This window comes from Juglans regia, chromosome 2, assembly GCF_001411555.2.
Source record: "Juglans regia cultivar Chandler chromosome 2, Walnut 2.0, whole genome shotgun sequence".
Taxonomy (NCBI): Eukaryota; Viridiplantae; Streptophyta; class Magnoliopsida; order Fagales; family Juglandaceae; genus Juglans; species Juglans regia.
In genome coordinates this window covers 37,583,155-37,598,535 of record NC_049902.1, presented here as the reverse complement: position 1 = coordinate 37,598,535, position 15,381 = coordinate 37,583,155, and the positions used below count along the sequence as shown (strand labels likewise).

The window sequence follows — 15,381 nt, the reverse complement described above, 5'->3', positions numbered from 1 at the left end:
TGATTTTTTAGTCATTTTGTTTTGTGACCGACTCTCTCTCATTTGACTTACTTATATTTTATTATTCTAGAACGAGCACGTTGCCACCCAACTAAAAAAAAAAAATTGTGTGGACAAAAATAACGCACGAGGGACTGGGACCTACGGAGTTAGTGGGAGTAAACAAAGAGATGTGTGAATTTTCCAATGGAGTATGATTAGTCTCCTAGTTTTGATAACGAATGAGATGAGATTAAGGTGGTTTGGATGTGGGTGCATCATTCTCACTCTCTACAATATTTATTTGTTAATTATATTATCATTTATCTGTTTTGTAGTTAACCTTTGCGAGCGAGAGAGAAGCCAGCGAAGGTTTCAAGCTGATGGATGGACGACAATACGTGGTGGGTAGAGCACAAACATTGGTTCAAAATCTAATGAGAAACCGAGGAACCTTCCCATCCGAGCAAACCAACCCCACCACTTCCTCTCCTCAACTTTATCCTAGATCTTTAATAAACCTCTGCAACATCCTTTTTCCAGATATTAGCTTTTCAAGAAGCTGCTGCTGATCTTGTTTAAGCCTGTTTGTTTCCCTTTCTCTTCCATTTCTTCTTCTTCTTTGGTGGGGTGCGTTCCTTCTTCAATAGATTGATGACTATTTAGGATTCGGTAAGAAAAAGCCTTTTCCAAAGCCTGTTTGTGGGACTCGATTCTGTACGCGGAGCTGGGAAGGTACCTACCTGTATTTTGGGCTTACACTATTATATCTATTTCATTCTTGCGGCTTTCGTTTTTCTCTTTTTCATTCCTGCTACTCTCAAGCATTGGATTTGTCATTATTGTATTGCCAAACTGTAATTCTAACAGGATTATGAGGTGAGCGTTACTTCCCGTTTGGTTGCTGGGAAGACGCAAGAGAGTTTAAAAAGGAATAATTGGGGAAGTTTTTCTTGGTAAAATGTGATTTACATTCTCAAACAAGCACGTATTTTGCACCTTACTTCTCAAACTATCAAAACTATATATTAAACACTCCATCTATAAAAAACCGACAATCAAAACTATACATTAAACCGATAGTTTCTCTGTAATTTGAGGATGCAAAGTATTAGTATTAGTATTTTTCTTATAAGAACAAAGTATTAGTATTGATAGATTAAAGTACAAAGTATAACATACCTATTGGTTGGACGGTGAAAAGTGTATGTTCCTATTTTCTCTTTCCCTACACCTCTCATCAACCAATCAAGGTATTATAAAGCCAAGAAATATTCATGCTATTTTAGGCTCTCCCACATCAACATGGATCTGAGAGTGGAAGGCTTTAATTCAAATCCATTGGTTAGTCATTGAAGTAAAGATAAATCGGAAATACAGTTACCCTGTGAGTATCATCAGGTTGTATATAATGTGCTCCTATAGATGTTGGCAGAACACCTTCCATTCACTTTTTCAATATTTCAGAATTGATAACTATGTATTGCAGCAGTAATGAAAAGAAATTTATAAGTTGGTAGGAGTCACAAGCTAATGAGTTCTTGATCATACCTGTGCCTTAGAATCCCTTTTCATTTATTTGTTATTTGGTTCGTCTTCTTGAACAGTTATGGACATGGTTACCTCATGGGCTGAAAAAATTGGTTCATCATGCTTGACAATTTGCTCCATCTTGTGCCGTAATTCCTGGAATATTTTCTAACATTCTTTGTTTTTTCCTATTTGTATGGGTAAGCACATATTTGGCTCATTATTGCATCCCATTTGGTATCGTTAACTGACAATGGGAAACATAGTTGGAAAGAGTGGATCCCCAAAAAAGGTTTGGATGCCAGAAACACAACTTGAGGCCAAAATGGTCGAAGCTATAAAGCAGAGAGCATCTGCAGGAAGTGCCACGAAATCATTCAACAGCATAATCTTGAAATTCCCAAAAATTGATGAGAGCTTGAGAAAATGCAAAGTAATTTTTGAGCAATTTGGTAAGTAGCATTTCTATTCAATTCATGTTTGAGTATTAGCAGTAGATATTTCTCTTGGAAACACAAAATTAGAAGAATTTTTTTTATTGCTCTCTGCATGTATGATCATATCACAAATTATGCTTTCTATCTTTAAAATTTATAATTTGTAGCCGCTTATATGTCTGTGTTCATTATTTTTCTTCTAGATGAGGATTCAAATGGTGCAATAGATCATGATGAGTTGAAAAAATGTTTCCATAAGCTGGAAATTTCATTTACAGAGGAGGAAATCAATGATCTCTTTGAGGCCTGCGATATTAATGAGGATATGGGTATGAAGTTCAATGAGTTCATTGTACTTCTCTGCCTTGTCTATCTTTTCAAAGATGACCCGACTGCCCTTCTTGCTGTATCCAGAATATACTTTCTGTGTTAATTTGGTAGATATAAACATGATTTCCTCTCTTTTAGAGAAGGGTGACATTTCATATGCTTATACCTTTTTGAGTGCTCTAATTCTATTTGAAAATAACTAATCGTTTCAGAGAAAGGGATATGCTGTCTTATTCAGTGATTTCTTGAGAGTTTTTGCAGTATCATGTCTGTGAAATCTTTTAAAGTTTGTCTTTTTCAGAGGTTTAATTTTATCCATCCACCAAAATTTGAAGAACTGCTAAGCTGCTTCTGTAGAGTGAATTTTTCTGGATATTGGCCAAAAAATCCCAAGTCGACATTCTGTTTCAATCAAGTGATCGTTAGAAAGTGTGAGTCACGTAAAAGAGCAGATTAGGGGACCATCATCTTGCCATCCTGGCTTCCCTAATTTGTATCATCAAGAAATATCTGTTCTTCAGTAATTCTACTTTACTTCCTCTTGTGTTCCTTGACACTACTAGAAATCACGCATGGGGATGCCTGATCTGGAGGCCACATTTGAAACATTGGTAGATGCATTTGTCTTCTTGGACAGAAACAAAGATGGTTATGTCAGCAAGAGTGAGATGGTGGAAGCCATAAATGAAACTACATCAGGAGAACGTTCTTCTGGACAAATAGCTATGAAAAGATTTGGTAACCTCTGTGTGTGTGCGTGCGCGGGTGCGCATATATATGTACATGCATGACACAGACAAGCTCATATATTCTTTATATGTCATTAGGCATGCTTACGTGCATGCATTTTATGCAAAGGAAACTTGCATCACTGAGATGGTTTCTGGTGGCACATATGCTGGTCAATCTAAATTCTGTGTGTGTGTGTCTATATGTGTTGATTTATATTTTGGAGCATTTTGAAGTTGATTAAAAATTGATGCACCATTGCAAGAAAATATTACTTCCATTGGTATGAGAGATGGGCGTTAACAAAAGGCTTCTTATTATTCACCTGAGCTAACGGCTAGTAGCTAGTATTTTTCTATAGAGAATGATCATTTATGTCCACTTGTGTTTTTTTTTTTTAAAAAAAAGAAAAGAAAAGAGGACGGTACCCTGTAAACTTGTTGTGTTGATCTGTTTGCAGTATTATAGTTGGTTCTCCTGGGGACACTCTTCAGTTTGATGAACAAAACTGACATGTTTATGTTAATTGTGATGCACTCATAGATTAGAGTTTTCATGGATGGTCAGATGTTGGCATTTTTCTAAGCATGTATGGACCCTACTATATATTTTTTGGATGTGCACCAGACAATCTGGTGTACAAATCTATGTAAAGAAACAAAGATTTTCATAATAATGTTTATTGACTGAAATTGTTACTTTTTGCAGAAGAGATGGATTGGGATAAAAATGGAATGGTGAACTTCAAAGAATTTCTTTTTGCGTTCACCCGTTGGGTTGGAATTGATGATATTGAGGATGAAGAAGGTGAGGAGAAGATCTGAATTGATATATTTGAGCCTCTCCAGCATCTGTGCTATGATGAATGGTACTGAAGCTTCTCTAGCTGTTTAAGTTCATTTGTATTTTCTTTTCCAATAATAGTCATGCCGATTTAAAGATGTAGTATCGGAATTTACATTTCTTAAGTTTTGCATTGTATATGGTCAAGATATAGAACCAGTGCAACTGTTTTCTGCTCTGGATGAATTTAAATGGTGAGAAGCAGTCACGCATGTAGGAGAGAGCCAGTTAATGGATGTTTACTGAGATAATAATAGAATCGCATGCGCGTAATGGCAAAGGAAGGAAGTTGGCGTCGAGAGAGGAAAGTTTTCCTCTTCCATAGAAACTCTGTTTGCCCGCCCATACGGGTTGATCCAGCGTTGCATGGAGAAGAACACCTTGCAACCTGTAGGGGGATACGCTGTCTTCTAACAGTGACTCATTATACCTTTAAATTATTAAAACGTTATAATGGCAGTGCATCACTCATTTGTAGCCTATTATCACAATTGATTACCCCTTCAACAAGTCCATTAAGGCTGCTTTTTGATGTTGAGCTCAGTTGAGTTGAATTCTTTATAAATATTAGTGAATTGAATAATAGGAGTTATGTAAGACTCATCTAAATTGAGTTTAAAATGTATTTGGATGTTAAGATGAGTTTAGTACTTTTTATGAAAAATTGAAAAAGGTTGTGGATCTCACGTATAAAGATATTTTAAGTTGAAAAATGTTGTGGATCTCACGTGTAAGAAAATTTTGAGTTGAGATGAGTTTAGTACTTTGAGAGTTGGGTGTTTGGATGTTAGATTCGGCTTAAAGTTAAACCGAATTCAACTGAGCTCAGTTGAATTCGAGAACCAAACGCAACCTAAATCATTTGGTGTAAAAATCTTGCAATAGAGATCATTATTATTAGGACCCTTTGCTACTCTACCGTCCAGCATGTACTTCTGGATGTGACTACTAGGCACTCTTTTTAAGAGTAATGTTATACATTATATCTCATCCTACTTTCATCACATTATGTAAGATATGTCATATTTATCATTATTTGATGATAAAAAATCATCTAATAAATGATTATTCAACAGTGATAAATATATCACATCATGTATAGTGGGATGAAAGTGGAATGGTGGTGTGGTGTATAGAATTTTTCATATATACAAATTCATTATTAACTTTTTTAAACATTTAAAAAAATAAATAAATAAAATATACTAGCAGTCAAACCTAGGAGACAAAGTAGCATTTTTCTTATTATTATTAGGAGACTTTTACAGTGCCACCCATCTCTTACTGCTGTGCCCCTAATGTAATCTCACTTTTTTTCAAATATTTTTTTAAATATCTTTAAATATTTAAAAATAAATAAATTCACTAACACAACTTTTTTAACCATTAAAAAAAATTAAAATGCACTACAGTGCCGCATGGATGTGTTTAGATGGGCCGTGTCGTAGTTGGATAAAAGTTGTGTTGATATCAATTTTTTTTTTTTTTTTGAAGTAATTGGTATATGAGTGAAGTAACAGAGTAACAGGTAATTCTCATTAACTCGATCGGTCGTTTAAAAGGCATCTTGAAGTTTTGTTACATAAAGAACATACAGCAAACAACAATGCATCAAGGCAGCCACTCCTGACAATCCTCAAGACTTGATGCTGCAAGAATATGTTTGAGAATGCATTAAAATGGGGGAAGGCGGTAAACAACAAGGGAATAAAAGCTATTGAAATTTGTACCAGCAGATACCAAAGAATGCTTTCCACCAAATCTAAGCACTACACTCTGATAAATACAAAACACTCCAGCCCAGACAACATGCAACAGGGTAGATCATTGTTTGTCTCAACTTGTTCGCAACCATACCATAACTCTCACCAGAGACCCCATCACCATTACAAGCTTACAGTATAACCTAAATAATAAGACAGCTTTGGAGAGGTTGTGCCCGACCAAAGCGCCTGATGCAACACACATAAGCATACCCCCTAACTCAATATGGTACTTTCTTACGAGTCATTAAGCCTCCCCCTATAGGAAGAGATACAACACTTCACATAGAAACAAGTTAGAACTGGAACATGATGGTGCAATTATGTGCCAGTGCCCCGATGGCAGTTGGAGGGATTGTCTGGGACAGCAACACCTGCGGTGTGGGAACTGTTGTTTACTCGCAGAAACTAACACACAAGCTCCAAAAGCCCTCTTAGAATGAGGGTCCGTTACCCCCGAGTCTTGGCCCTCTTCATACCAAGGTTGTTATGGAAAGGGGAAACTGAGCCAGACATTGGAGAACCCTCCTCACGAAGTGTACCATTAAGCATTGCTAGCTCCCGTAGCTGCTGCTTCTTGTAGAAATCCTGAGATTCATCCTAAACGAGAACCATCAAATGGAAAACCGTATCAGTGCAGATTAATTCAAAAAAGGCAAACATGTGTGCAAAAATGTATAAACATTTACACGAGAGGGGAAGAGAGAACTTACCATAGGTTTCAGCAAATCTTCAAGTATCTCCCGTGCTTGCATTAGTCGTGCATCAACTATTTCCACTGGCAATTCTGCCTCAACTAAAATATGGAGAGGCTCATTCAAATGCTCATACCCTGGTTTCCCCCGCATCATTTCTTCCTGTAAAACATAAGAAATACAAAGATCTACAGTAATATTCCCATAATACGAGTGAAAAGCAGCATTATGCTCAGAGGTACATAGAATAGAATGATGAGCAAAACTGAACAAGTGTAGCACCAAATGCTATTTGAGAGGTTAACACTCTGGCTTTTAGATTGAATCAGACACGCTTCTTGCAAAACACATGGAGTTTTTGATAGATGATGGGCATCAAAATGAAATTGTAGTTTATTGCAAAAAATAAGCACACAGCCTTGATATAATCTTGGAGAAACTGTTCATGATAATAAATTGTAATTTCACTTTCCAGAATTTTTAACTGACTCAAGAAACAAACATTTGTGCTACTCATAGAAGTGGAGGGCTTTAAAAAGATATGTGGATAAAAGGCGCAAACAAGAGAAGGTGAACATGTGCTAAATATGTAATAGCTCACGCCAAAAATATGTTGAAGTCATGGGAAGTGCTTGACATACCTACTTGAGTGATCATTAAAGGTCCACTGTGTGCGCGCACACGAGGGTGTGCATGGGTGTGGGCACATGTGCATTTGTGTGTGTGTGTTGGTGTGTTTGATTCATAAGTTATGCATCTGTTGAGTGAACTCATGACCTCAACCTCCATCCTGTTCTTCTAGGGGGAGGAGGTATCATTTGAGCTAAATCTCATCTGAAGCACTTGTACAAATTACGAATTTGTGATGGAAGTAGTTCCAAATATCATGTTAATCCAAGCTCATCAGTCCACATGTGACAACATATATTTATGATATGAACCACTTAAATGTGTAGTTCCTCATTTACAGGAGAAAACGAAAGCTTCAGCACGAACAATTATCAATAGAAGAAGATATCAATATTACCCTCGCTGGATCCTTAATGCTACCACGGCCTCTGATCAGAACACGGCACTCAGTATTTGCTTCCACTCGCTTAAGAGAGTTCCCTCTAGGACCAAGGAGGCGCCCGACGAAATTATACTGTAACAGCAAATCAACATCAGAAACTGTTGAATAAAATTATGAGCAATCGCACAGGAACAAGAAGTTTACTCGTACATTAGGATATTTCTCAACAGGGATGTCCACTCTGATGGTTCTTTTAACAATAAGACCAGATGAGCTACCATGAGAATTCAGCCAGTTTTGTGCCGAGGCAGATGGTAGTAAACTCGGTATCTGCACATTATAATTTCAGGTTTCTTAAAACTTACAGTGACAGATAAATGCAACTGTCCTGCTTCTATAGAATGCATAAGATGTCATGAAAATTTGGTTCTCATAGAAGCTTCCAAAGATTCTAAAGTATAAATTACAAAAATCTTCAAGGAGCAGATCTAAACAAATGTTAAAATATTATATCACACATCTAAAAATTAAGTATGTTATAATTGAAGGCAAAAAAATATAATAAAAAGCACAATAAAACAACTAAAGCGATTGCTTACATTCAAATATAATCGTAGAAGAGCATAAACTCAAGGGCTATAAATCTAAAAAAAAAAAAAGCAGAATAATTAAAAATTTGTAGTGAAAACTACTAGGAGGCTAGGTGGTCGATCAGTTTCTTGCATCAGATGAAGTCATCTGACCACCTGTTTCAGCGTCACAGTATATCAACAACACTTGAAATACCAAAGGAATTAAATGTTTATATTTGATAAATGCCGGAAAGTTCAGTGGTCATGGCCAGTTGTTTCAGTGTCACAGCATATCAATAACACTAGAATTCCCAAATCAGTACATCGATAACACAAGATTGCACCCTTGTAAGCCAAACTGAATAACAATATTTCATAACCGAAGGGTCAGCAGTCAGCACTCTGCAGGAGAAATTCAGGACTCTTACAGTCTCAAAACTCTCATAAAGTGGAAGATGCTTTGCTCAATACTCTTTATAGAGGGCTTCCATACAAGCAGGAATTGCAATTATATATCAGAAGTAAAATTCACAAGCATGTAATCGATATGAGAGCCTTGAAAGAACAGGAAGAAAAGTGAAACCATCTTATTAGATTTCTGGAACAGGATGCTAAGCTAAAATCTATTTTACATTGCTTGAAGATGTTAGCTTCAACTGCCTGTCAACATGTAGCATAATCTACAAACACTCAAATAAATGTTATGAGTTAGCACAAAATTAAAAGATCGAGTCAGGAATACTTCTGCAAATACAGTAAAATTAGATGGAAAAAGGTTATGTTAATGGTTAGTATCCGTACTTCTGATTGGAAACGTGATGCCCATCCATTCACATCGGCACCTCCATTTGAAAATATTCCTCCAGAAGCCAGGGGGCTAGCGTGTTCAAGCCCACTTTGACCTAAAACTGATGCATTCCCCAACAGTGTAGTTACACGCAATATTTCTGCTCCAAAAATGTCAATTTTCAAGAATAAGATGTACCAGTCAGCATTGGTTAAAAAGTTAGCAGTCACCACAAAATGGACAGACAACACGGTTTTTTTCTGAGTCAGTTAAAATTAACGCTCCTCATGAATAAATTTAATATTATAAATGATGTACTCTAGGAAAAAGAGAGAAGAAAAAAAAAAAACATAAAGTCTTACACATCTTCTTTAACTAAAGTTAGTTAATAAATGAGCATTGTCTTTGTGATTATGAGCTATACAAAAACGCAGTAGGTCTTGAACCAATGACCTCACCCTCCACCTGGTCTTACAAGGAAAGGAGAGGCTATTTGAGTTAGAACTCATTGGTGATATATATGAACATCATCATTCATTCAAAACAGCTATTTAAAATATTAGACTACATAATCTGTAGAAGTCAACATGCACACGTGAATTTCCAAAGTCACACGGGTGAGAAAAAAAAAGCAGAATATATATCTTGAAATTGCCACAATATCGTCTCTAAAGCCTGGAAAGGTGGGAGCCTAAGCTAATATGATCTAGCTGCCACAATGAGGTCCCTTTTACTTGAACTACAAACCACATTTTTTAGCCAGTGTCCCGAAAGACTACACAATTTGTAGAAATACATCTAAAACTCACCAGCCTTGGTCACCCACATGAAATAATACCATCTAGACCTAGTCCTTTTTATCTTTATAATGATCAAAAACTACTATGTAGTCCTTTGGGACAAGGCATTATGAGGTAGCCTATTAAGTGATATCTACAATCTTTTATGACAGCCTGTGCACAGTTTTCAGAAGTTTCTAGATAGATTTCACAGCTTTACCCAAGACTCGGAACACATGCAGGTATGCAACAAAACAATTGGATGGACTTAAATAAGTCCAGCCTACAATCCCACTCAGTGAAGTAGCCCCTCTTACACGCTGCCAAGTTTTTTTGCTTATCTCCTCAGCTTATAGAAATTCTCAACCTATGGGTAACCCTAACAAAAGTAAATACGTTCAAAGTTTCTCATAAAAATCTCCCAACCTAAAACTAACCCGTAGACATGTGCAATGGAAATAAGTTTGCCAGGATTGACGAAAACTTCATACTACCCCCATTTCCTAGAATTGCACTTAATGCTACAAGTAAGAAAGAGAAAAAAACCTCTATATTGTAGTTGAATTGCATACATCATATCGTAAATCTCCCTAAAACTCAAGACATAATTTCCCTTACTACCTATCAGCACAGAAAACAAATCGATCTCACATAACCAAACTCAATTCACCAAAATTAGGTACCTTTCAGCCATATAGTCAGCAAATTCATGCACCTTTGATCATACACAGTCCATATGATCCTCTACTTGGTCCTACTAGGCACAATATCTTAAGCACTATCGATACAGTGGTCCTTTCAGCCCTAAATCCATCCATTAAATACTTGTAAAAATATCCATCATCAAATAAAAAAATAATCTTCTGAAGCTTCATTACAGTACACACCAGCATCTTGGAGATTCTGGGATATTAAAAGCAGATGTCCAATCTATGTGCAATAAATCCTAAAGTTCCCACCTAAACAGAATTAACTGCAATTATAAAACAACGAGCAGATGTCGTAATAAACACACTTATGCCAGTAGGTGGTTTTTTCTCCTGGAAACCTTAAAGCTAAATGCCGATCCATGTTGCCAAAATTAAAATTGGAAGCGAACAACTTACATCCACCCCTGCATAACTACTTGCAAGTCCACAGACAACTAAATAGTACACTATAAATCCAGCCAAGACAGTTCATATGGTGCTAACCATTCGTATATGCGTATAATGAAATAAAATGTTATATCAGATGAGAGGTGGCATGAAGCTCTGATGTTATAAAAAAGAAGCAACTTGCATTTACATGTCAATAAGACAAATGAAGTACCGCAAAAAATTACAATATCAAAGGAAAAAGTTGGGACTTGAAAATTTACATATTTCAAACTATAAGTGAAAAATAAAATGTAAAAATAACTGAATCTTCTAATTGAAATGCCTTAACAATTACATATGCAGGAGTCTCTAGCGGGAAGCAATTGAATCATATTGGCTTAATTGTATCCTCGGGTTTTTACAACTTTTGTTCTGTACACGATCTTCATCGATCCAGCAACAGGACAAACCGATCTTAATATAATACACTCTAGTTCAATGAATAAACCAGCTTGTGTGGCCTTTCTCGAAAGATATATGAATTAAGAATAATGAGTTCGTCTCATATTGGTAAAAGGTATTCTGGATCTACCATTTGATATTGATTTAACTAGTTAGCAGTCACTTATAGGCCCCATTTTATCGACCTTATAATAGGTAGATATGTAAGGCAATAAAAATGAATGTGAAGCCAAAACTGACCGACCTTGGCTTAACAAGCGATAGCTATGAGGGAGCACGGGCATAAAAGGAGTAAGCTTGTGACGCTCTCCGAGTAACTCCGACAGATATCTGAGTCAAACATATGATCAATTCCAATAGGATCGGACAATAATAACAGAGTTGAAAAAATAAAGCTAAGTAGATCTTGTGAGTGGAGTGGTACTTTTCTTGGTCGACGAGGGCGGCGGCGGCTGCTGCTGCGGCGGAGGAGACAGAGCGTAGTCCGGAGAGGTGGGGAGAGTGAGGGGCGGAGGGTGAGGGCGAGGGGGAGTAGGCCATGTACCTTCCACCACCGGACGTTGTCATTCCTAAAAATCTAAATGGATTCAATCGGATCCCTCGAGAGGCGAAGAGAGAGTGTGGTGTGGTCGCTTGCTGCTCTGCTCTGCTCTTCTATTCTCTTTCTGCCTCTGCCTCAGCCTCTGCCTCCAGGACGGACGCTCTGATCTCTACCCTATGCGTCAGTGCCGTGTTTTCATTTTTATATCTATTAATTTAGGCGTGGTTTGGTTTGCAAAACGAGATCTGTATAATTATTATAATTTTTTTAAATTTTTATATAAAATATAATAAATAATTTAATTTTTTTAATTTTAAAATAAAACATATATTAATAAATATATATTAATAATATTTTATTTTAAATTCTAATTTTTATCTTATCACTAGTCTCAGACTCTCAGCAGTAATAATAAGTAAAGAAAAATGTTAGTTTTTCTGTTTTATTTTCTTATTTTGTCGGTTTATATATTTATTTATTTTATATAATGATTAAAAATAATTTTTTATTTATTAATATATTTTTTATTTTTTAAAAATATCTAAATATATTTTAAAAATTTTTAAAAAAAATTATGCTGGCGGCTCGCTGCCCATAAGCAAAAAAGACGGTGCTGCAGTGACTATTATTTACCAACTACTGATCAGAAGATTCATAAATAAATAAATAAATCAAACAAATATATAACGAGTTTTTTAAATTTTATCATGTTATTTTTTTTAAAAAAAAAGTACCACTTATAAAGTAGTTTAATAAAAATACTGTCATGATATGTTATATGTAATAAATAATAAGATATAAAAAACTGAAAAACTGCTAATATTAAAAAAAAAAATGCATAAAAACAGCCTTCTTCTAAAATTTATAAATACACGTTTTTTTATGTCTTTACAAAATGTATATTCGGTACTTCTACCTCTATGTGTTTGTACATTTTCACTTATACATCTAAATATTCTTTTTTATTTTCTAAATCATGTCTATATTTTTATTTATTGACAAATTTTAAACATAAATTTCACATTTCTGTACATTATTTAAAAATATGTAATTATTTTGAGATGTTACTTTTAATAGATTTCGATATGTTTGACAATAATTATTTCTCTCGTTATCGAATATAATTACTTTGTCCTACAAAACCTGTACCCACATGCCCCATATACATACATATTAGTAATAAATTGGATGGAAAGAAGGACAGACATACAAAAATATAAGATTGAAGTGTTCAAAATCTTAAAAATCCCAAATGATCTTTTAGAAACACCAACTTTTTAAATTTTCTTAAACTTGTATGACTAAATTTATTGGAATGTAATAAAGTAATGGGAAATATGATAACATGCTAAGAAAATTCTTTTGCCATTACATATGATCATACCAAATGATAGGGTTGCTATTTCTTATTATCAATTTACTGTTTCTTATATTTTTTTTAGAGTTAGTCTATATATAGTCTCTATTTTAATGACTGTTCAGGCAAGTCCATATAATTATGTTTAAAAAAAATTAAAATTAAAGTAATATCTTTTTTAAAATGATGATTTTTCTCCTTTTATTCTCATTTATCAATGAGATTGGTGTGTAGTCCCCTACTCAAAACTGTAAATAGAATTTTTCTTTTTATTTTATTTTATTTAATAATCAATGAAGTGACTAGTGAAGTTGTATATTTTTTAAAATTTTTATAATGATTAACGATGTTAAAAAAATATTTAAGAAAAATTCAAATACACTATAAAATAATAAAATAGTAATAATAAGTCTATCATTATCCTGACTTTATCCATTTATTTTCATTTATTCCATGAGATAACATCTTCATGGGAGTTAAAATTTACGACCACCTTCCCCATTTGTTATTACGAATGATGAATTTATCCAGAGTAGTTGAACTACAATACAACTAATATAACTGGGTTACTGGTATAAATTATTACCATAAGTATCCCCTAAGTATCATATTTTGGAATTGCTTAAACAAATAAATAAGATATTTTTTTTTCTTCATATTTTTACCTTAAATTTCGTCAAAATATTTATTACGTCGTGAATGATATAGATAAGTACCCTACGTTTGTAAACCCATAAAACTCGAAAAAAAAAATGTATAGTTTATAAATAAATTTCACAAAATAAAATTTATAAATTAATATAATTTATGAATTTATGATAAGAGATTGATTGATGAATTTACCCAACTTAAGTATAGATAAATTGTTGTACGCTAAGGTTAATGTAATTCTAATTATGACAATATTTTATAACAACTTTTAAAATATTTTAAAATTAATATTATAACAATATTTTAAAAATTAATATTTTAAAAACTAATATTTTAAAAAATAATATTACAATAATATTTTGTTCAATTTTTAATTTTCATCTCAATTTACTATCTAATCCTCACCTTAGAATTGTCTCGTTTGTTTTTATAATCAATCTCAACTCATCTCATATAATCATTATAATTTTCTCAAATTCACATATAAAATAAAATAAACAATTCAATTTTTTAAATTTCAAATTTCAAATAATATTAAAAAGTTATATTATAACAATAAGGGGCGGACGTACATTGCAAAAAAATTTAAAAACTTGTTTTAATATATGGTTTTTTAAAAATGTCTTAATTTAAAGATAATTTACCTCTTCAAAACATTTTTAAAAATCTTACTTAGTTGTCTATATTTCTTTTAGTTTTTTAATAATCTTTCATACTCACGCCAATTTTTTGTTATTAATACAATCTTATATTCTTATTTTTTTTCACATCTCATAAGAGACAAGAAAATATCTTAGTCTTTTTTTATAAGTTATTGGTAAATCTACAATCTCACTTTTCCTATTTATTTATATTTATATTTTCAAGTCTTTCACTAGCTAATTTATTAATTTGGATTAGTTTTGTTAGTAAGTTCATATGTACTACTATCGAATTAACAATTAAGAGTGAAGGCAAAGATAAAACTATATAATTAATTTTTATCGTTTGTTTCAACAAGTCTCACATAACTATTTCTATCTTAATTTTGATCGTTTACTTAAATCCGATGGAGCTCAAGTGAGAGGTTCAGATTGACAGCTTGAATAATTGAGTTGTTCCTAGATAATTACCTTACATGGTTAATGTTTAATATTGGTGACACACTTTGCTAATCGCCCACTCATGCACCAAATCCTAGTTTCGCCCTTACTAATAATATTTTATTTAATCTTAAATTTTTATTTTAACTCATCTTATTTTATATGTAAAAACAAACGAGGCCCTTAATCACGATTTGTCAATAAATATGTAACTTTGCTCTCAAGAAAGGAAAAAAAAAAAAATTAAAGATGCAGCTTGATGTTATCTGTCCAAATCCTTAAAGATGTTATTGTATATATCTCGTCTGCATTCGAAATTCACCTCAATTCATATTATTTCATTATTATAATTTTTTTAAATTTTTACACAAAATATAATAAACAATTTAATTTTTTTAAATCTTAAAATAATAATATTATTAAAAATTAATATTTTATTATCTCATCTAAATCATCTCTAAGGAGTGGTTTTGATTCAGAAATGAGTTGAGATGATTTGTAAATAGTAAAATAAAAGTTGAATTATTTATTATATTTTATGTGAAAATTTGAAAAAATTGTTTTGAAATTTTAAAAAATTGAATTATTTATTATATTTTGTGTAAAAATTTTAAAAAATTATAATAATAAGATAAGATAAATTAAAGTGAGTTGAGATGAGTTATAAATACAAACGACGCGTAAATATGAACGGACCTTAACTCCCTTCCCGTACTCCAATTTGACTTAAAAAAAAAAAAAAAAAAATTCAAG

At 33.2% G+C, this 15,381-nt stretch overlaps 2 protein-coding genes across 4 annotated transcripts; one reads left to right on the top strand and one right to left on the bottom strand.

The window, feature by feature from the left end:
* Positions 1-143: 143 nt before the first annotated feature.
* LOC108985925 (probable calcium-binding protein CML21) lies at positions 144-4,490 on the top strand. 2 transcript variants are annotated; one of them, XM_035687486.1, is made up of 6 exons: positions 144-237; positions 318-714; positions 1,715-1,961; positions 2,150-2,352; positions 2,840-3,014; positions 3,714-4,490. In XM_035687486.1, exons 3-6 carry the CDS (start codon positions 1,763-1,765, stop codon positions 3,827-3,829), a joined length of 693 nt encoding a protein of 230 aa, XP_035543379.1. In that variant the 5' UTR covers positions 144-237; positions 318-714; positions 1,715-1,762; the 3' UTR covers positions 3,830-4,490. The 2 variants fall into 2 exon arrangements, with proteins under 2 accessions (XP_035543379.1, XP_018813944.1); XM_018958399.2 differs by lacking the exon at positions 144-237 and having other exon boundaries at positions 310-714.
* A 1,063-nt stretch (positions 4,491-5,553) lies between these two features.
* LOC108985916 (KH domain-containing protein At5g56140) lies at positions 5,554-11,730 on the bottom strand. 2 transcript variants are annotated; one of them, XM_018958390.2, is made up of 7 exons: positions 11,422-11,730; positions 11,242-11,327; positions 8,692-8,837; positions 7,529-7,648; positions 7,334-7,450; positions 6,325-6,468; positions 5,554-6,211 (listed from the first exon to the last, which is right to left on the bottom strand). In XM_018958390.2, exons 1-7 carry the CDS (start codon positions 11,562-11,564, stop codon positions 6,062-6,064), a joined length of 906 nt encoding a protein of 301 aa, XP_018813935.1. In that variant the 5' UTR covers positions 11,565-11,730; the 3' UTR covers positions 5,554-6,061. The 2 variants fall into 2 exon arrangements, 1 of the variants encoding a protein (XP_018813935.1); XR_004800831.1 differs by lacking the exon at positions 8,692-8,837.
* Between the last annotated feature and the right edge of the window lie 3,651 nt (positions 11,731-15,381).